The following is a 23,233-nucleotide window of genomic DNA, read 5'->3' on the forward strand; positions in this document are numbered from 1 at the left end:
CTCGCCTGGTTTTCCTCCTATCTCTGGCCGCTCCTTTAGCGTCTCATTTTCTGGCTCTACGTCTTCTCCTCTTCCCCTTGCTGTCGGGGTTCCCCAGGGATCAGTCCTGGGTCCTCTACTCTTTTCACTCTACACATCCCCCATTGGAAAAACAATCAGTAGATTTGGTTTCCAGTACCACCTCTATGCTGATGACACCCAACTCTATACCTCTTCCTCCAACATCACCCCTGCACTCCTACAGAATACCAGTGACTGTCTCTCTGCCGTCTCAGACATCATGTCCTCTTTATATCTGAAACTAAATATTTCTAAAACAGAACTTCTTGTCTTTTCTCCATCAACTGATACTGTAGCTAACCGTGACATTTCCATCTCCGTATGTGGTACTACCATAACTCCCGGGCAGCAGGCTCACTGTCTTTGAGTTATACTTGACTCTGATCTGTCTTTCACTCCCCATATTCAGTCCCTTTCACGTTCTTATCACCTGCATCTCAGAATCCGCCCATTTCTCACTACTGAAACTGCTGAAACTCTCATTATTGCTTTGATTCACTCCCGCCTCGACTACTGTAACTCTTTTTACTAATAGGCCTTCCTTTCTCCAAACTCTCTCCTTTCCAGTCCATCCTTAATGCCGCTGCCAGACTCATCTTCCTCTCCAGCCGCTACACCGACGCCTCCTCCCTGTGCCAGTCACTACACTGGTTACCAATTCAGTCCAGAATACAGTACAAAATCCTCAGTCTCACACACAAAGCTCTCCACAATGCTGCACCTCCCTACATCTCCTCTCTCATCTCCGTCTACCATCCTACACATTCTCTCCGATCTGCTAATGATCTCACACTAACATCTTCTATAATCCGAACTTCTCACTCCCATCTCCAAGACTTCACTCGTGCTGCACCGGTTCTCTGGAATGCTATCCCTCAATCCCTCAGACTCAACAACAACATCCGTAGTTTCAAACGTGGCCTAAAAAAACATCTCTTCAGACAGGCCTACAACAGTCTCTAATTGGCCTCAACATATCCTCAACATATCCCCAACATATCCCAACCTCTTGTTTGAATAGTTATTGTGTAATATTATATCTGATACTTGTCTTTGTTTGTACCCCATAATTGTAAGCGCTGCGGAATCTGTAGGCACTATATAAATAAATAAATAAAATAAATGTCTTCCAAAAGTAAAAACACGTCAACTTTATGATGCAAATATAAAGTAGACCTATTTTATATGTGAATCAATATATAATTTATTTGGAATGTCTCAACATTGTTTCATATGTTTCAACATACAATGATCTTTTCTGGACCATTGTAACTTGAAACCAGACTCAACATACAATACTACAGACAGTCCAGATCTGTGAAATGTGTCAATACCCAGATGAACTGACCAATCAGAATGGACATTTTACTGGTAGCGCCCCCTACAGTACAGGGAGGTACTACATGTTCTGTACTCTTTACCTGTGCCAGGGTTAGCTGCTCCTTTGAACACCAGGTGAGGGCGGCTCCATGTTACTTTTTTAGGACATTGTGTATTCTGTACAAAACCCTGAAGAAGCTCCTGTCCTCTACATAGACCAGCATTTCCCAACCAGGGTGCCTCCATCTGTTGCAAAACTACAGCTCCCAGCATGCCCGGACAGCCTTCGGCTGTCCGGTCATGCTGGGAGTTGTAGTTTTGCAACAGCTGGAGACACCCTGGTTGGGAAACACTGACAGACAGTGATTACAGCTCCCAGCAGATCTTTCTTACTTTTATATGTAAGGATTTGCCTTATCTGTATTAGTTATCTACTTATTTTTTTTTCTTTAATTCTCACTTTTTCTTATTTTTGGATGACCTTTTGGTGGCTTCAGAACCAATTACCAGGTTTCCATAGAGTTATGGCCTCAACATACAATGGTCTCAACAAGCAATGGTCGTCCTGGAACCAATTAATATTGTAACTTGAGGGACCACTGTAACTCATGCAATTAAGTCTGTATGGTACAGATATACAATGACAATATCAAACAAATAACAGATGCAATAACACATGCATCATTATACAGGCTACAGATAAACAGTTGTACAATAAAGATTAAAACGGGGAGGGATTGTGGGAGGGAAATGTTTTTGTGAGAGAAAGAGAGAAAAAAGACATGGCGTTACATCTATCACTAAACTCCACCCTTCTCATAGTAACACACTAGTTGTACATATACTTCTTCTTAAAGGGGTAGTCCAGTGGTGAAAAACTTATCCCCTATCCTAAGGATAGGGGATAAGTTTGAGATCGCGGGGGGTGCGACCGCTGGGGCCCCCTGCGATCTCTCTGTACAGGGCCCAGGCTCTCCGGCCAGATAGCAGGTGTTGACCACCGCACGAGGCGGCGGCCGACACGCCCCCTCAATACATCTCTATGGCAGAGCCGGAGATTGCAGAAGGCAGCGCTTCGGCTCTGCCATAGAGTTGTATTGAGGGGGCGGGTCGGCCGCCGCTTCGTGCGGAGGTTGACACGCCCCCTTCCCGCGGGCTGTCGGGGTTCCGTACAGGAGATCGCAGGGGCCCCAGCGGTCGGACCCCCCGCGATCTCAAACTTGTCCCGTATCCTTAGGATAGGGGATAAGTTGTTCACCACTGAGTCACCACTGGACTACTCCTTTAAAGTAGAACCACCTGTGTTGAACTCTATACCACTCTATAGGCAAGACTGTAGGGACTAAAGCCCCCCCTCCTCCCAAAGTTATGTCCCACTTTGCCTAAGGCTCCAGGAGAACACTTCAACTCCTACCATTTTGGAAATGTTTTGACCCAGTCATCACAATTTACATTTTCACTATCCCTTAGATCCTTACCTTTGTCCATTATTTCTACTTTCAATACAGGGATGTGACAGTGTCCAGTCTGGGTGCCTGGAACCTTGATAAAAAGTTTCACCTATTATATAGACACATTGTACAAATTACTCTTTATCGTGACATTTTGCTGTTTTAGATGCTCTTTCTTAACTTGTGCAACTTTAGCGTTAACTGATGATAAATGTGGGCCATTGTATTAAGTCACAATGTGTCTCTTCAACAGATGAATCCAGTAACAAGGGAACCACAAGTTCAAGTTTTCTATATCTCGATGACTATCCAGAGGCAAATCTAAATATCCCACAGAATCATCAGGTAGATGGAATTACCAAAACGTGTGCAGGATAGTGCTGAGTCCCTGGTCACTCAGTGGACATTGTAATGGCATTTATGTACATTTGTAGGTTAACATTGTCATAAAAAGTTAAAGGCTTTGACTGGTGAAAATTTTTATTTTACTACTGATACATAGTTACATAGTTAGTACGGTTGAAAAAAGACATACGTCCATCAAGTTCAACCATGGAATTGAAGGGTAGGGGTGTGAATTGAAGGGGTGTGAATTGAAGTCTGTTCCCAGACTACTTAAAGGGGTACTACCGTGGAAAACTTTTTTTTTTTTTTATATTAACTGGTGCCAGAAAGTTAAACAGATTTGTAAATCACTTCTATTAAAAAATCTCAATCCTTCCAGTACTTTTTAGGGGCTGTATACTAAAGAGAAATCCAAAAAAGAAATGCATTTCCTGTGATGTCCTGACCACAGTGCTCTCTGCTGACCTCTGCTGTCCATTTTAGGAACTGGAGTAAATCCCCATAGCAAACATATGCTTCTCTGGACAGTTCCTAAAATGGACAGCAGAGGTCAGCAGAGAGCACTGTGGTCAGGACATCACAGGAAATGCATTTATTTGTGGATTTCTCTTTAGTATACAGCCCCTAAAAAGTACTGGAAGGATTAAGATTTTTTAATAGAAGTGATTTACAAATCTGTTTAACTTTCTGGCACCAGTTGATATAAAAAAAAAGTTTTCCACGGTAGTACCCCTTTAATAAAACAATTAAAAGTCCAATCCCCTTCCTCGCTCCCTCGTAGTCTCCGGCATTAGGGCACGCTGTCTTCGGCCGATGACTCTACATTCTCCAAGGCTGCACATCGTAGCATCTACACCCAATGGAACTGACAGTACCACTCACCAATCACTGACTGAGGTGGGACATCACTAGTGATTGGCAGAGCGGCTCTGAGGAATCAGACGGTCATTGGAGACGCAGATGGAGCATCCCGATACCAGAGCCTACGAGGGAGCAAGGAGGGTGAGTTAAAGGGGTATTTTGGGCAAAAACATTTTATCCCCTATCCAAATGATAGGGGATAAGATGTCTGATCGCGTGGGGGGGCCCCCCGCGATCTCCCTGCAGCACTAGCATTCTATGCAGGAGCTGCGTCTCCAGTTTCGGAAACCTCTGGGTTTCCGGGACTGGGGACGTGATGTGATGTCACGCCACCACCCCTCCATTCATGTCTATGGGAGGGGGCGTGATGGCCATCACCCCCCCCTCCCATAGACATGAATGGGGGGGGGGGGAGCGTGGTGTGATGTCACATCCCCAGTCCCGGAAACCTGGAGGTTTTCGAAACTTGAGATGCAGCTCCCGCATAGAATGCTAGTGCTGCAGGGAGATCACAGTGGGTCCCAGTGGCGGGCCCCCCGCCATCAGACATCTTATCCCCATCCTTTGGATTGGGGATAAAATGTTTTTGCCCCGAATACCCCTTTTAAAGATTTTATTGTTTAGATAGGCGTTCTGGGCACAGTTGTAAAATAAAATGTGTTACTTGATCACTCCCTTAATGTGGATGTAATGCTTTGCCTGCGGGCTAAAGTTTAAAACGTTTGCAAAATTAATTGATAATCTGTTGTGATTGGGGTAATCTGCTGTCCCTTCTCTACCGTTCAGTGGTAATCTTGGCACTGTGACACTTCTCCCAGGCTGTGACTGTCATGGCCAATCAGATCTCTGTCTGGGATGGAGTGTTTTTGCATGACACCCTCTCTCCAGGGGAGGTGCTTGCATTTATGTCTGGGGTTGCAGATCCTGTGCGGCTGCTTGGAGACTTATCCTAGAGACTGTAGATTGCCAACAGCTGGCTTAAAATGGTTATCCAGCTTATTCAAATTGTTAGCTGATCCTCTGGATCGGTGGCGGTCCAACTCCTATCACCCATGTTGTTCAGAGGTTTGAAGGGGCCGTGGCGGCAGCTTCTCAATGTTTTCCTGCCCTTGTCCTTGTGTCACTATTTACGGTACATTCAGTAGCAACGGTGAAGTTGCCCATACAGGGTTTCCTCGTAATGATAACTGCCTGATTTGGCTGTGGTCTGACACCTGCTCTTGTGATCAATGGTCAGACCCCCACCCATCAGACATTTATCACCTACCCCTTGAATAGGTGATAATTCAACATTATAGGAATATATACTGCAGTTATAACACATTTTATAATGGTTTGCTGTCAACATTTTTGGTTACTTTTTAACTTCTTCAACTGTTCCAAATTTTATATCATATGTTCCGTTTACGGCAAATTAGGTAACAAATCTGAATGATATGAAAATTGAAGACATACAGGAAGAAGAGATGTATGGGAGTGTAATCCAGCTGTGTAAGGCGGAGGACATGCCTTCAGATATCAGCACGGGTGAGTGATCGCTAAGAAATAGATATTTTGGCATTCAAATAAGAAACCTGAAATATGGTTTCAGGGTCTTTACATACAGAGCAACAATACAACACCAGTCCTACATCCTAAATTCCCTATGTGCCTTTTCTCTACACACCAAGAGTGGGCTTTGCTTCAAATGCAGCCCATGTAGATAGCAGACTACTTATGTACTGTATATTTTATACTATGTCCCCCCCCCCCCCCCCCCCCCACTGCTGAGCCTCTCCTATTTGTTCCAAGTTTCAGCCCCTCACACATTCATTTCAAAGACAAATTGCTCACCCTCCTAAAAATCCTAATGCTGGAACTGAGCATGTGTGATCGTCAAACTGAAGTTTAAAGGGAATATGTAATCTAGATTTTTTTATTTCCCATGATTAGAGCCAGATCATGAAAAAAAATTCTTTTTTTCTAATCTGTTTCTATTTTCTGTTTGTAATTTTTGTTTGCTTTTTTCCCAATTTTTTTCCCCAAAATTTACAAATTATTATTATTATTTTTCAAATGAGTTTATGCTATCGGCAGCATTTATACATGTCCTACAGCTGCCCATAGCGCAGCTGAGTGGGTGTAAATTTTTTTGGGGGGCAGCAGTTCATTCACAGACATAGGCGTACAATTGATAGATATTGCAACTCAGCTCACTCACCAATCAGACCAACGATACACGGGCTTGCTCAAATTCTGTAGCGCTGGAGCTCGGACAAAGTGGGCAGCCTCCCCGTAAGGATCATGTAACAAAGGGTGGTAGGTCCAGCTTCTCAGCAAAGATAAAAACAAGCACGCCAACGCGTTTTGGGCTTAATTCAAGCCCTTAGTCATGACTAAGGGCTTGAATTAAGCCCAAAACACATTGGCATGCTTGTTTTTATCTGTGGATTTCCCATGTTTTAAGAGATTTCATTAAAGCCTCATTTTTAACAGTTTTCCTTGCTGAGAAGCTGGACCTACCATCGTTTGTTCCATAGGCGCACAGTGTCTTGTGCCAGACCTGAGTTCAGTAGCAAATCCCCAAAGCAAACCTTTCCTGCTCTACAAGACTTAAGTTTTTTTTTTTTTTTTTTAATAGAAGCAATTTAAAAATCTGTATAAATCACCGTGGTCAGTTGATTTTAAAAACTAGGGGGGGGGGGGGGGGGTGATTCATCATCGGTTATACCCTGGTTTTGTGGTGTACATTTGTCTCACAGTTAGTCTCAGATGCTGTTTTGAGACTTTTCATTACGACTTTTGCTATAGAAGGTTTTTCTAGAAGAACATACCAAGTCATAATTTCAGGTGATATCATGCAGTGGTCAGGAATTTATCATGTGCAACTTTTCAGTTTGTCGCATCTTTTTTTTGCAACTGCGCATTATCAGGCACAAATCTACACCAGCCCTGACTTGGCTTACAAAACTGACTGCAAACAGCATTATTGTCACACGTGATAAAAAGTTGCACAAAAAGTTGCAGAGGAATCCCCATACTGAAGAAATGTGATCAGCACCAGATTTATTACTTGCCCTGCACCGTGTAATAAATTTGGTGCAGGTACACAGTTTCCACCACATGAATTAATGGGGTAAAAAGATGTGCATCTATACCACTATTGATGAATACTCCCCTATATGTGTTTTTTTTTTCCAGAGTAGCCCTTTAAAGAAAGAGGCCAAATTGTTTGTCAGGTACCAATAAAAAAAGTCAAGATAAGAAGTGTTATGTGAAAGCGGGTAAAGATGGCAAAGATAGGAGAGAATACTTAACCCCTTAAGGATGCAGTCCATTTTAGCCTTAACCCCTTAAGGACCCAGGACGTCAGGGGATGTCCTGGCACCCTGGGCCTTAAGGACCCGTGATGTCCTGGCGTATTCCGGTCCCTGCCGCTCGCCGGGCAGAGATTGGAAGCGGATGCCTACTGAAATGCTTCAGCAGGCATCCAGGGCAAACGCCGAGGGGGCCATGTAGGCCCCCCATGTCGACGATCGTCGCAAATCGCGAGGGAAATCGACCCTGCGATCTGCGGCGATACCGGGCTGATCGGGTCTCTGGGACCCGACCGCCCGGTAATTTTGCATGATCCCGGCTGTCACAGACAGCCAGGACCATGCTAAAGTATAGGAGCGAGGTGACAAGCCTGCCACCTCCTCCTATCCCCTGCTATCCATCAGTTAGGTAACCGACCAATCGCAGGGGGGGGGGCGGTTACTTCCTCCCTCCCTGCCCGGCCCCTGGAAGTCCGGAGAGGACGGGAGGAAGCCCGGAGGACGCGATGGGGGGAGTGCTGGGGCCCGGCCCCGGTACTTACCTTGTCCCTGAAGACCCGGATCCCAGCGATGAAGACGGCGGCGGCGACAGGTGAGTTCCTCTTCAGCCGCGGTCGGGCCCTTTACAGCAATGCACGTCGCCGTAAAGCGACATGCATTGCTGTATTGGGACCATGTATACTACAACTCCCAGCATGCCCAGACAGCCCTTGGCGTCTGAGCATGCTGGGAGTTGCAGTTTTGCAACATCTGGAGGTCCACAGTTTTGGGACCACTGTGCCCTTCCAGATGTTGCAAAACTACACATCCTCAGCATGCCCTTACTGTCCAGGCATGCTGGGAGTTGTAGATCTGTAACATCTGGCCCTTCAGATTTTGCAGAACTACAACTCTCAGCATGCCTGGACAGTTTTGGCATACTGGGAGTTGTAGTTTTGCAACATCTGGAAGGGCACAGATTGGGAACCACTGTATTAGTGGTCTGCAAACTGTAGTCCTCCAGATGTTGCAAAACTACAACTCCAAGCATGCTGGTAGTTGTAGTTTGGCAACATCTGGCTAAACTGCCGAACTACTACTTCCAGCATGCCTGAGAATGTTTGGGAGTAGTGGTTTTGCAACAACTGGAGGCACACTGGTTGGGAAACATTGTCAGTTTCCTAACTCAGTGTTTCCCAACCCGTGTGCCTCCAGTTGTTAGATAGACTGTGCATGCTGGGAGTTGTAGTTTTGCAACAGCTGGGTATTTTCTACTTTTAATCCTAGCAAAAATGTGAAATTTGGGGGGGGGAAACACACATTTTAGTGAAATTTTTTTAAATTTTTTTTACATATGCAAAAGTCGTGAAACGCCCTCTTGGGTATTAAGGCTCACTTTATTCCTTGTTACGTTCTTCAAGGGGTCTAGTTTCCAAAATGGTATGCCATGTGTGTTTTTTTGTTGCTGTTCTGGCACCATAGGGGCCTCCTAAATGCGACATGCCCCCCGTGCAAAATTTGCTCTCAAAAAGCCAAATATGACTCCTCTTCTGAGCATTGTAGTTCGCTCGTAGTGCACTTCAGGTCAACTTATGGGGTACCTCCATACTCAGAAGAGATGGGGTTACAAATTTTGGGGGGTATTTTCTGCTATTAACCCTTGCAAAAATGGGAAATTTGGGGGGGAAACACACATTTTAGTGAAATTTTTTTACATTTTTTTTACATATGCAAAAGTCGTGAAACACCCTCTTGGGTATTAAGGCTCACTTTATTCCTTGTTACGTTCTTCAAGGGGTCTAGTTTCCAAAATGGTATGCCATGTGTGTTTTTTTGTTGCTGTTCTGGCACCATAGGGGCCTCCTAAATGCAACATGCCCCCCAAAAACCATTTCAGAAAAACGTACTCTCCAAAATCCCCTTGTCGCTCCTTCCCTTCTGAGCCCTCTACTGCGCCCGCCGAACACTTTACATAGACATATGAGGTATGTGCTTACTCAAGAGAAATTGGGCTACAAATATAAGTACTTAACAAGGGGTATAGTGAGCCTTAACACCCCACAGGTGTTTGAAGAATTTTCATTAAAGTTGGATGTGAAAAAAATTTTTTTACATTTTTTTTCACTAAAATGCTGGTGTTATCCCAAATTTTTCATTTTCACAAGGGGTAATAGGAAAAAAGCCCCCCCATAATTTGTAACCCCACTACACTACAATGCTCAGAAGAGAAGGAGCGCCATTGGGCTTTTGGAGAGAGAATGTGTTTGGAATTGAAGGCCATGTGCGTTCACAAAGCCCCCGTGGTGACAGAACAGTGGACCCCCCCGACCCCCCCATTTGACCCGATTTTGGAAACTACACCCCTCATGAAATGCAATAAGGGGTGCAGTGAGAATTTACACCACACAGGTGTCTGACAGATTTTTTGAACAGTGGTCCGTAAAAATGAAAAATGTAACTTTTCATTTGCACAGCCCACTGTTCCAAAGATCTGAGCATTGTAGTTCACCCGCAGAGCACTTTACATCCACATATGGGGTATTTCCATACTCAGAAGAAATGGGGTTAAACATTTTGGGACGCTTTTTCTCCTATTACCCTTGTCAAAATTAAAAAATTGGGGTAACACTAGCATTTTAGTTTAAAAAAAATAAATTTAATTTTCATGTCCAAATTTAGTGGAAATTTGTCAAACAACTGTGGGGTGTAAAGGCTCCCTTTACCCCTTGTTACGTTCCTTGAGGGGTGTTGTTTGCCAAATAGTGTGCCATGTGGGGCTTTTTTTTGCTGTTCTGGCACCATAGGGGCTTCCTAAATGGGACACAATTTCAGCAAAACTTGCTTTCAAAAAGCCAAATGTGGCTCCTTCTCTTCTGAGCATTGTAGCGCACCCGCAGAGCATTTTACATCCACACATGGGCTATTTCCATACTCAGAACAAATAGGGTTTCAAATTTTGGGGGACATTTCTCCTTTTACCCCTTGTAAAAATTCAAAATCTGGGTCTACAAGAACATGTTAGTGTAAAAAATGGAAATTGAATTTTCTCCTTCACTTTGCTGCTATTTCTGTGAAACACCTAAAGGGTTAACACTCTTACTGAATGTCATTTTGAATACTTTGAGGGGTGCAGTTTTTATAATAGGGTCAATTATGGGGTATTTCTAATATGAAGGCCCTTCAAATCCACTTCAAAACTGAACTGGTCCCTGAAAAATTCTGATTTTGAAAATGTTGTGAAAAATTGGAAAATTGCTACTGAACTTTGAAGCCCTCTGATGTCTTCCAAAAATTAAAAACATGTCAACTTTATGATGCAAACATAAAGTAGATATAATGTATATGTGAATCAATATATAATTTATTTGGTATGTCTTTTTTCCTTACAAGCAGAGAGCTTCAAAGTTAGAAAAATTCAACATTTTCTAATTTTTTTCTTGATCGACAAAAATTTACCACTATGATAAAGTAGAATATGTCACGAAAAAAGATTATCAGAATCAAGTTCATAAGTAAAAGCATCCCAGAGTTATTAAAGCTTAAAGTGACAGTGGTCAGATGTGCAAAAAATGCTCTGGTCCTTAAGGTGAAAATGGGTTTTGGTCCTTAAGGTGTTAAAGGGGTATTCCAGGTTTTTGTTTTTTTTCAGCCTTGGAGCCTGTGATACTAAGTTATAATGCTGTGTAATACACTTCCAATACCTATGCTTTATCCCATTGTCATGAACAAGACCTACATCCGGAAATGCTGTAGTTCAAGTCTTTTTATTAGATTGTTGTTTCTTATCTTTCACAGCATTTTGTGCGGCCTGAGATATTTCATAAGTCACATGGTCTCAGGGAAGCGTAGCTATGCAGCAGTGGGTGGCGGATACCATTACTTTTAAAAATATTTTCCTCCCCTGGGAAGATTGTTGGCTAGGATTGCAAGCTCGTTAAGAGAACATCCTCGTGTACAGGGTGGGCCATTTATATGGATACACATTAATAAAATGGGAATGGTTGGTGATATTAACTTCATGTTTGTGGCACATTAGTATATGTGAGGGGGGGGGGGAACTTTTCAAGATGGGTGGTGACCATGGCGGCCATTTTGAAGTCAGCCATTTTGAATCCAACTTTTGTTTTTCCAATAGGAAGAGGGTCATGTGACACATCAAACTCATTGGGAATTTCACAAGAAAAACAATGATGTGCTTGGTTTTAACGTAACTTTATTCTTTCATGAGTTATTTACAAGTTTCTGACCACTTATAAAATGTGTTCAATGTGCTGCCCATTGTGTTGGATTGTCAATGCAATCATCTTCTCCCACTCTTCACACACTGATAGCAACACTGCAGGAGAAATGCTAGCACAGGCTTCCAGTATCCGTAGTTTCAGGTGCTGCACATCTGGTATCTTCACAGCATAAGACAATTGCCTTCAGATGACCCCAAAGATAAAAGTCTAAAGGGGTCAGATCGGGAGACCTTGGGGGCCATTCAACTGGCCAATGACGACCAATCCACTTTCCAGGAAACTGTTCATCTAGGTATGCTCGGACCTGACACCCATAATGTGGTGGTGCACCATCTTGCTGGAAAAGCTCAGGGAACGTGCCAGCTTCAGTGCATAAAGAGGGAAACACATCATCATGTAGCAATTTCACATATCCAGTGGCCTTGAGGTTTCCATTGATGAAGAATGGCCCCACTATCTTTGTACCCTGTATACCACACCATACCATCCATTTTTGTGTTCCAACAGTCTTGGAGGGATCTACCCAATGTGGGTTAGTGTCAGACCAATAGCGGTGGTTTTGTTTAACTTCACCATTCACATAAAAGTTTGCCTCATCACTGAACAAAATCTGCGTAAACTGAGGGTCCTGTTCCAACTTTTGTTTTGCCCATTCTGCAGCACCTGAAACTATGGATACTGGAAGCCTGTGCTAGCATTTCTCCTGCAGTGTATATAGTAGTATATAGCAGTGTATATGGATACTGGAAGCCTGTGCTAGCATTTCTCCTGCGGTGTTGCTATCATTGCGTGAAGAGTGGGAGAAGAGGGTTGCATTGACAATCCAACACAATGGGCAGCACATTGAACACATTTTATAAGTGGTCAGAAACTTGTAAATAACTCATTAAAGAATAAAGTTACATTAAAACCAACATCATTGTGAATTTCCCAATAAGTTTGATGTGTCACATGACCCTCTTTCTATTGAAAAAACAAAAGTTGGATTCAAAATGGCCAACTTCAAAATGGCCGCCATGGTCACCACCCATCTTGAAAAGTTTCCCCCCTCACATATACTAATGTACCACAAACAGGAAGTTAATGTCACCAACCATTCCCATTTTATTAAGGTGTATCCATATAAATGGCCCACCCTGTAGATCAGATACAGAATAAGGCCCAGATCAGACTTCCTTTATGGGCCTTGGACAAGATCAATCTCCTCAAAATGAACCTAATATCTCAGATTCTTTATATTATTCATTTTGCATCCATATGGATACCCAAATATTGGTTCTGCAGAATGCACAATGCCCCTAATACGGAAGAAGGGTGTCCCAAGATCAAGCTGGAAAGACTTTAATTAACTTTAATTACTGAAATTGGAAGGAAGGTTAGTACAAGTACTGCACGTGTCAATATAAGGGTGCATTCCGCGGCGTATACGCAGCGTATTTCACGCTGCGCAAAATTTACAGCAGCAGCGGGAAATACGCTGCGTATTCCTTGCTCACTATACACACAGGGCTTTCCGGCGGCGGTGTGTAGTGAGTTTTGGAGGCAGAGCCGTGTGCCGGCGTGACTGTGACGCGCGGCTCCGCCTCCGAAACTCACAGCACACATAGGGCTGCCGCCGGAAAGTCTCCACATAGGTTTTTTTTCTGGCATTTTTTTGGGAAATCTGCCACTGCAGTTTTTGAGTACAAGCCAGAAGTGTATTCAAAAGAAGTGGAAAATATAAAGGAACGACTCCTCCTTCCTACTTCTGACTTTGACAAAAAAAATGCAGTGGCGGTTTTCCAAAAAAAAAGACTAAACCTGTGTAACTATCCTAGCCGAATACTCAACAGTGCAATTTCAAAACTTTTAAATTTGGGACTCTGTACATACTCCTGGGCATGCTGGAAAGCTGTATAGATGAAGGATGACAGGTTATGATTGATTTTCCTGCTCTTATATGCCTGACATAGACAGAGAATATGAAACTAAAACATTTTATCCACCTCACCAATTTAAGCTAAGTTCATCCTTTATACTTCACTCACATTAATCATACATTTTTTATTTTCTTGGATTAAAGATTGCAATCTGTATGCTGTTTTAGTCACTGTATGAACATTTTTAATATTTGTTTTGCAAAAGATTAAATAAAACCAATGACTGCACCTTAAATGTTAAAGAAAATGCCTTTTTTTCCAGGTTATGAAGTCAAATATAAAAGTTTTATGGAGGACAATCATGGAGAATATTCCACAACATTTCTTTCCAGCAGAGATCATTCAACTGATCACACTAATCTCGAGGAACCTTCATTTGGTCAATCACAAATTGTTAAACAAAGTACAGAAAAGAAAAAGGAAAAAATATTCCCATGTTCTGAATGTGGGAAATATTTTAAAAAGAAATGTATTTTATCTATGCATGAAAGAATTCACAGAGATGAAAGACCGTTTTCATGTTCGGAATGTGGCAGAACTTTTCGCCAGAAATCAGATCTCACTGTACACGAACGAATGCACAGAGGGGAGAAGCCATATTCGTGTCCTGAATGTGGAAAATGTTTAACAAGAAAATCATATCTTACTGAACATCTCAGAACTCACACAGGTGAGAAGCCATTTACATGTCCAGAATGTGGTAAATGTTTAACAAGGAAATCACTTCTTATTGAACATCTGAGAACTCACACAGGGGAGAAGCCATATTTGTGCCCAGTATGTGAGAAATGTTTTAGTCAGAGATCTGATGTTGTTAAACATCAGGTAGTGCATACAGGGGAGAAGCCATTTTCATGTTCTGAATGTAGAAAATATTTTACACAGAAATCAGGCCTTGTTATACATCAGCGAACTCATACAGGAGAAAAGCCATATTCATGCTCTGAATGTGGGAAATGTTTTACAAGGAAATTGTTTCTTATTGAACATCAAAGAACTCACACAGGACAGAAGCCATTTTCATGTCCAAAATGTGGGAAATGTTTTAGCCAAAAGTCTGATGTTGTTAATCATCAAGTAATTCATACAGGAGAGAAGCCATTTTCATGTTCAGAATGTGGGAAATGTTATAGCCATAGATCAACTCTTGCACAACATAAGAAACTAATACATTTTAATGTTCAGACTTTAGTAAATGTTTTACCTCAGATGTAATGCTCCCAGGAAATCAGTATTCATTTTTGGTCAACACATAGGGGAGATAAATAAAAGCTGTCTAGTTCTAAGACAGTTTTAACTTTGCTTATACAGTCTAAGAGTTTGAAAATATGGTGTATCTTTAAAACTGTGTAATCTGTTGTTTTTACCTGGACAGGTCCACTGTTGAGCACAGCCCTAGACATACCATTTCACCCTTCAAAGAACACCCTTCTGTACCAGTCCCCCAGATTGGACCTGTAATAAAGGGGTTATCTGTGATAAACTAAAAAAAAAAAAAAGTTACTTTCTTCCAAAAACAGTGCCACCCCTGTCCTCAGGTTGTGTGTGGTATTACAACTCTGCTTCATCCAATTTAATGGAACTGAGCTGCACTGTTTCTGGAAGAAAGCAGATATGTTTTTTCTAATAATGTATAACATTTTAACCTCTTAAGGACTGAGCGTTTTTCCGCTTTTGCACTTTTTCATTTTTTCCTCCTCACCTTTTAAAAATCAAAACCCTTTCAATTTTGCACCTAAAAATCCATATGATGGCTTATTTTTTGCGCCACCAATTCTACTTTATGACATCAGTCATCTTGCCCAAATATCTATGGCGAAACCAAAAAGTATAATTGTGCGACAAAATTGAAGAAAAAACGCCATTTCTTGTTTTGCTCCTTTTGGGGACACCGGGGGAGATTTATCAAAACTTGTGCAGAGGAAAAGTTGCCCAGTTGCCCATAGCAACCAATCAGATCGCTTCTTTCATTTTTAACAAGGCCTCTGCAAAATGAAAGAAGCAATCTGATTGGTTGCTATGGGCAACTGGGTAACTTTTCCTCTGGACAGGTTTTGATAAATCTCCCCCACCGTGAATATATATATGCTGCTGCCACTAGGAGGCTTGACACTAGGCAACAAAATAAATTCTGCCCCTCCCAGCAGGATATACCCCGCCTACAGACTCTGAGCTATCTGTTTTAGCTTAGTGTCCGTAGGAGGCAGACACAGGTCTGGAGTTCTCCAGACCTGGTCGTTTATTTTCTTATTTTTTTGTTTAGGGACGTGTAGTTAGATTTTCTCTCTTTTATTTCTCTCGTTTTAGGTGGGGTCTCAGGAGCATAGCGCTCACTGTTTCCCCATTTGCGAAGAAGGGGCACAGGCATCGAGTTATGCACTGTCTACCCCTTCTCGCCACCGGTCAGCACCTGGGGTTCTACCTTTGGGTCCTGGTCCCCCTACCTTCCCTGCTTTTCTCGCTGTTTTCAGCCCGGCATGATGCAGGTGTATAATAACTGGCTGAAGACTTCTTTAGGTAAGTTTTTTTCCAGGGCAAGGTGAGTATTCCTTCTCCCTCCCTCTTTTTTCCTAGAATCTTTCCTTTATCAGGATTCTCAACCTCTGTAGCCCCTCCCCCAACCCCCCCCCCCCCCCCCTTGGGCCCACTTCTTTTAATTCATTCTGGGGACAGTTTCCTGCTTGGCCATTCTGAATCGAGGGACAGAAACAGTGGTGCATGTAATTTTTTTTCAGTTTTTTACATTATTTTTACAGCCCTACTTCTCTGGCGCATGCGCTATGCACATGCGACCGGCATATTAATTTCGCTATAGCTGCCTCCGCTGCTCGTGCACGGCCAGCAGCTTTTTCTATTCCCGGTCGCATTTCCATTATAGTTGGGGCTTCATGATGGCCGCAACCATGGTCTATTTGCGGCGCTTAGCTCCGCCCACTCCCCGCTGGCCGGCATTTCGGCCCTACAGTATTTCAGCGCATGCAAAGGGGGTCAATTCTGACCAATGGGGACCAGGCTGGTGCTGGCCCTACCCCCCCCCCCCCCCTTCTCATTAGGTTAGCCCTCCCTCTTTTTCTCTCTCTCCCTTTCTGCAGAGGGCCGGCTTTTCACACCACACCCTGCTTCTTTTCTTCATCTGAGGGACACAGACACCGGGTGAGACTGCTCCATTTTCCATTTGCTGTCTTTTGCCTCTGCTTGGGTGTCTAAAGCCCTTTCTGAATGGGCTTCCCAGCTTCGCAGGGCATTTTGTCTGGGGCCCCTTCGGAAGATTTGGCGGATCTTGCATTTCAACTCTTCGGGAAACACCTGGATGAAATTATTTCCGTGGCTACTGGAGGTAAGAGCTCCTTATTGCCACAGAACAAGTCTCGCCGTACCGATTCTCGCAGGAAATTGACCTCCTTTCGGTCCTTTTGGCTTGGGTCGGCCAGCCAGACAGGCACCCTCACAGGATAAGAAGACCCCTTCCTTCCAGGCTCGTCCCTCCTGGAAGTCGGATAACCTTTCCGGCCGTTTTTACGGCCAAGTCGGGCATCCGTAACCCTCCCTCCACCTGAAGGGACACCCCCACCCGAACACTCTTTTCAGGTGGGAGGTCGTCTGTCCCTGTTCCGGAACGTTTAGTCTGCCCACGTGCAGGATTCTTGTGTCTGAGATGTCGACGGCTATCAAATCGAGTTTGCTTTCTTCCCAAGACATCACTTTTTTCGTTCCTGCCCTCCTCGCACTCCTTCTTTGGCGGTGGCCTTTCGGGTCGCGCTTAGGACCCTTCTCGCTCATAGTGTGATTGTCCCAGTTCCTCCCAAGGAGTGCTTTTTGGGGCTCTATTCCAACCTGTTCATTGTCCCCAAGAAAAGGGGCGCCGTCCGCCCGATCCTGGTTTTAAAGCACCTCAATCGTCATCTACTCCTGCGTCTCCGTTCTGTAGTGGCATCCATGGATCAAGGGGAGTTTCTTTTCTCGGTGGATATCCGAGATGCTTACCTTCACACCCCCATTTTTCCGGCACATCAGCACTATCTCCGCTTCGCAGTCCCAGAGGCCCTTCCTTTTGGCCCTTCCTTTTGTGGCCCTTCCTTTTGGCCTGGCCCCAAGGGTCTTCACAAAGGTCCTGGCGGCAGTGATCGCCATTCTGCGAGCCCGGGGTGTGTCCGTGATCCCCTACCTGGACGACCTCCTGGTCAAGGCTCCAACCAGGGCCCAGAATCAAAGGGGTGCCCTAAACTAGGTCCCTCCCAACTAAAATTTTACTTTTTATTAATGTCAGTTAAAATTGAATATGAACTAATATAGTGCAATTAGCAAAATGTCCACTAGATGACAGGAGCACACAGTGATTAAAACCAAAGTCCCAGTCCTCCTATATTGTAACTGGCAACTGCACTGATAGTACCGGGTGCACTATAATGGTCTGGCCCCTCCACTTTTTAGTGCTATTATTGGTTGTGAGTGAGGAAACTTTAATACTGCTATTTAAAATCTTCTATAGCCTATGCCTTTAACGTTTCACAGGAACCCCAGCTTCATCAGAAAGGTCTATGTGGCTAATTAGCCACATTATTAGCCACATAAACCTTTCTGATAAAGCTGGGGTTCCAGTGAAACGTTAAAGGCATAGGCTATAGAAGTTTCATTGTCGACCTCTTCAAATTTCTCTTCTGTCCTGGTGTGACAAGTCTTCCCTATCCCTCGATCGCAGGATCATTCTAACTCCCAGGACTCGCCAGTCCCTCCTGTGGTGGCTTTGGTCCCCTCTACTTCGACAGTTACGATCCTTTCTGCCCCTCCACCGGCAGGTCATCACGACGGATGCCAGTCTCAGTGGTTGGGAGGAAGTCTTCAGGGACCAGACGGTCCAGGGCCTTTGGTCCTCCCAAGAAGCTCTCCTCCCCATCAACATCCTGGAACTTCAGGCAATTTATCTTTGCCTTCTTCATTGGGAATGCCTTCTCAAGGACCGTCCTGTTCATGTCCAGTCGGACAACTCCATGGCTGTGGTGTATGTCAATCGCCAGGGCGCCACTCGCGGTCCTGCAGCAATGGCTGAGGTATCCAGGATCCTTCTCTGGGCGGAACTCTGGGTTCCCTCCATCTCGGCGATTCACATTCCGGGAGTGGAAAATTGGGAGGCAGACTTCCTCAGTCACTCCTCGGCCAACCCCACCGAGTGGTCTCTTTATCCAGAGGTGTTTGCGCAGATCTGCAACCTCTGGGGGCACTCCAGACGTGGACCTTTTTGCGTCCTGCCCAACAAGAAAGTTCCTTGCTTTGTCGCGAAGTCCCGAGATCCTCTGTCCCTAGCCGTAGATGCCCTAATGATTCCCTGGTCACACTTCGTCCTTCCCTATCTCTTCTCTTCTCTTCCTCTCCTTCCCAGGGTGCTGAGGAAGCTCAAAGCAGAGGGTGTCCCTGCCATTCTCGTGGCTCCGGACTGGCCCAAGCGAGAATAGTACGCCGACGTGGTTCGACTAGTGGACGACGTACCGCTGCGCCACCCTGTTCTTCCCGACCTGCTCTCTCAGGGTCCCCTTTGCCACCTCAATTTACTGTCGCTGCATTTGATGGCATGGTGGTTGAGACCGCGGTTCTCTCCCCAAAGGGATTCTCTCCCCAAGTGATCTGGACAATGATCACGGCGCGCAAGCCTTCCTCTGCAAAGATTTATCATCGTACTTGGCGGTCCTACTTTCAATGGTGTGAATCTCACTCTTTCCCACTAGTTGTGTTCTCCCTCCCACGCCTTCTTTCCTTTTTACAGTCTGGGCTGGAACAATGCTTGGCTCTCAGTTCCCTTAAGGGTCAGGTGTCAGCTCTCTTCCCATTCTCTTTCAGCGTACCCTGGAGTCTGATCCTCGCATCCGGACTTTTCTGCAGGGTGTTGCTCATACTACTCCGCCTTACAGATCCCCTACTCCCCCTTGGGATCTGAATCTGGTTCTCAGTGCCTTGCAGGGTACTCCTTTCGAACCTCTCCGGGACGTTTCTCAGCGTATCCTTTCCTGGAAGGAGGCTCTCATTGCAGTCACTTCCATTAGAAGAGTTTCAGAGCTGGTGGCTCTCTCCTGCTGTTCACCCTACCTGGTTTTACACCAGGACAATGTTGTTTTTCATCTGGTCTCGTTCTTTTGGCCTAAGGTGGTCTCCACCTTTCATTTCAACAAGGATATCGTCCTTCTGTCCAGCTCCATCCCATCCCAGGGAACGTTTGTTTCATGGTCTTAATGTGGTACAGGCCGTTTGGATTTACCTTTTTAGGTCACCTCTTTTCGCCAGTGTGACTTTGTACTTACGGAGGGTCGTCGTAAGGGACTTCCTGCTTCCAAAGCGACTATTTCGCAATGGATCCATTCTGCCATCTCGTAAGCTTACCGGTGCAAGGGGAAGGCTCCTCCCTTCCAGATCTCAGCTGATTCCACTCGTTCCGTCAGGGCTTCCTGGGCTCTCCGCAACAGGGCTTCGGCCTTGCAAATCTGTAAGGCGGCCACCTGCTTGTCCTTGCACACGTTTACAAAATCTTACCAGGTGCATACCTTAGCATCTTCTGATGCTGGTTTGGGTCGCAAGGTGTTGCAGGTGGCTTTGGTCCAGCCTTCTACCTGAGTTACTTGAGTTTTTTCCCACCCTGAGGATTGTTTTGGTTCATCCCACGGTCTCTTTGTCCCCCAATGGAGCTGAACGAGAAAATTAGATTGTTATGCTTACCATAAAATCTCTCTCGGAGGATCCATTGGGGGGACACAGCACCCACCCATTTGTTCTGGTGTCCCTGGTTCGGTTACCTGTCAGAGGGTTGGTTCGGTTCATTTTTGTCTGTGGTTTCCTCGGACAGTTACTGTTTTTCTTTACCTGTCTGTCCTCTCCTACTGCTTTGGGAACTGATAGCTCAGAGTCTGTAGGTGGGGTATATCCTGCTGGGAGGGGCTTACTTTCTTTTGTTACCTAGTGTCAAGCCTCCTAGTGGCAGCAGTATATACCCACGGTCTCTGTGTCCCCCAATGGATCCTCTGAGAAAAAGATTTTACGGTAAGCATAAAAATCAACTTTTTGTAAATTTTGGGGGCTTCCGCTTCTACGGAGTGCATTTCTGGGTAAAAATGACACCTTATCTTTATTCTGTAGGTCCATACGATTAAAATGATACCCTACTTACAGTACATAGATTTGATTTTGTCTTAGATTAAAATTGTCATTTTCTGACCCCTATAATATTTTTTTTTTCGCATAAGGGACGGTATGATGGGCGGTATCATTTTTTGTGCCAGTTTTTAGCGGTAACATTTTTGTATTGATCGGACTTTTTGATCGCTGTTTATTCATTTTTTTCATGATATAAAAAGTGAGCAAAAATATGCTATTTTGGACTTTGGAATTTTTTGGAGCATGCGCCATTGACTGTGCAGTTTAATTAACTAACTATATATTTTTATATTTCGGACATTTATGTACGTGGCGATACCACATATATTTATTTTTATTTACACAGTTTTTTTTATGGGAAAAGGTGGATGATTCAAACTTTTATTAGGGGAGGGGTTAAATGATCCTTATTTACTTTTTTTTTTTTTCCACTTTTTTTTTGTGCAATGTTATTGTCCCCATAGGGGACTATAACATGCATTACATTCATCTCTCATACTGTTCAATGCTATGCTATGCCATAGCATAGCATTGATCAGTGTTTCTGCCGCTTGTCTGCTCCTGCCTGAATCTCAGGCACGGAGCAGTCATTCGGCGATCAGACAGCGAGGAGGCAGGTAGGGATCCTCCTTGCATCCTGCAAGCTGTTCGGGATGCGGCGGTCCCGGACAGCACCACTGAGCTAACCGGCAATGTTTACTTTAGTTTTAGACGCGGCAATCAAGTTTGATCACCACATCTTAAGGGTTAATGCCGGACATCAGCCCGATCAGCAATGTGCGGCATTAGCCGGGGGTCCTGGTTGCTGATAGCAGCCGGGACCTACCGGGTATGATGCGTGTCATACCTCAGGAGCTGCAGATGGACGTTAATGCAAGGGGTTGAGCTCCAAGTCTGACTAACATCAGTGACTCATCAGTTCCTTTCCTGGCCTGACCATAAGAAAAGGCTTCTGGTAGTACTGAAGCTTAAATTCTCCATGCAGTGCCTAACACTGAGATCATAAACAGGGTCACCATTTTTCCTCTATTAAATAGTTCATAGTTCAAGTCCATCAAGTCACCCCTATAAGTTTACCATGGTCATTTAAAGTAAAGCAAAAATACCTATGAGATGGATGTCAGATGCCCCATATTGGGGGAAAATTTCTTCTTGACTCCAAATAGGGAAATCATAGTAAATTCCTGGGTCAACATTTACTGTCCAGAAATGTATTACACAAAACCTGTAATATTCTATTTTTAAGGACGCAATCCAAACCCGTTTTGACTTTATTTTAAGGGATTCTGTAATGGGTTGCCCACACTAACTGGCAGGTATTGGGGAATAGCCCTGATGCCACTGATCACTATGCCACCTTCTCTATCTGGATCTGTTGCATTTTTTTTTAGAAATATTAATAAACGGGAAAATGCAACATATGTTTGATGCATTGGCAACATTACTCTTCCCTCAAATACACTGCTATACCTGCCTGCTAGCTACTGTAACTACTCCTGCTTAAAAATATTCATAGAAACGTAGCTCCACCTCTCTGTGTAATCTTGCGGTTGCACAGTAAAGTTTGCCATGACGCCCCTGCATTGTTAAGGTTTATTCACAAGGTGGAATTTCTATTCAGAATTCTGCTGGAAATTCTGCCAAAAATTAACTGTACATAAATTTCAGTGAGATTCCGCTGATTTCCTGAAATTTTTTTTTGCGGAATTGAGGAAAATCCACCATGTGAACATAGCCTTACATAAAATACTTTATTGTTCTGAGGTGAATGGACAAAAAACCTGATTCTGACTTTTGTTTTTCTTTGGCCACTTTCACACTGCCGCTGTGCCCCGTTGGGAAAAAAAAGGTCTGTTAGGCATTTTTTTTGTGCCCTTAATGTCTGTTATCTGGACAGCTCACAATAGGCAACAACGGGTCCTGACAGATCCCATATACTATTATGGGGTCTGTCGGGCTCCGTTGTTTTTTGACGGGAGTAGCGGAAGAAAAAAACGTTGCATGATGTATCTTTTCTCCCACCATTCTCCCCGTGTACCCTGACGTCTGTTGCACTGCAGAGTTACAATGGCAGTGTGGAAGAAGCCTTAGTTAACTGTGCAGGATAAGTAAGGAAGTCCAGTAAGGAAGTTAGTCCTCTAGATAACTACACTTATTGACAAAAAAATTATGCAGCAAGAAGGAGTTGTTGGAATCGAATGAAACTTTATATACAGTCATGGCCGTAAATATTGGCACCCCTGAAATTTTTCAAGAAAATGTATTATTCACAGAAAAGGATTGCAGTAACACATATTTTGCTATACACATGTTTATTCCCTTTGTGGAACTAAACCAAAAAAAGGAGGAAAAAAAGCAAATTGGACATAATGTCACACAAAACTCCAAAAATGGGCTGGACAAAATTATTGGGACCCTTTCAAAATTGTGGAAAAATAAGATTGTTTCAAGCATGTGATGCTCCTTTAAACTCGCCTGGGGCAAGTAACAGATCACACCCGAAAGCAGATAAAAAGGAGAGAAGTTCACTTAGTCTTTGCATTGTGTGTCTGTGTGTGCCACACTGAGCATGGACAACAGAAAGAGGAGAAAAGAACTTGAGAACCAAAATTGTGGAAAAATAT

At 44.0% G+C, this 23,233-nt stretch overlaps 1 protein-coding gene across 1 annotated transcript in view; it reads left to right on the forward strand.

Annotated features, from left to right (window-relative positions):
• LOC130283197 (oocyte zinc finger protein XlCOF7.1-like) overlaps nucleotides 1–23,233 on the forward strand; it is a 105,314-nt gene that overhangs the window by 15,619 nt on the left and 66,462 nt on the right. The window contains exons 4-6 of the mRNA XM_056532402.1: nucleotides 3,085–3,176; nucleotides 5,456–5,564; nucleotides 13,735–14,142. Of these exons, the coding sequence (XP_056388377.1) occupies nucleotides 3,085–3,176; nucleotides 5,456–5,564; nucleotides 13,735–14,142 (609 nt within the window). The remainder of the gene's footprint in view (nucleotides 1–3,084; nucleotides 3,177–5,455; nucleotides 5,565–13,734; nucleotides 14,143–23,233) is intronic.

This window comes from Hyla sarda, chromosome 7 (assembly GCF_029499605.1).
Source record: "Hyla sarda isolate aHylSar1 chromosome 7, aHylSar1.hap1, whole genome shotgun sequence".
Taxonomy (NCBI): Eukaryota; Metazoa; Chordata; class Amphibia; order Anura; family Hylidae; genus Hyla; species Hyla sarda.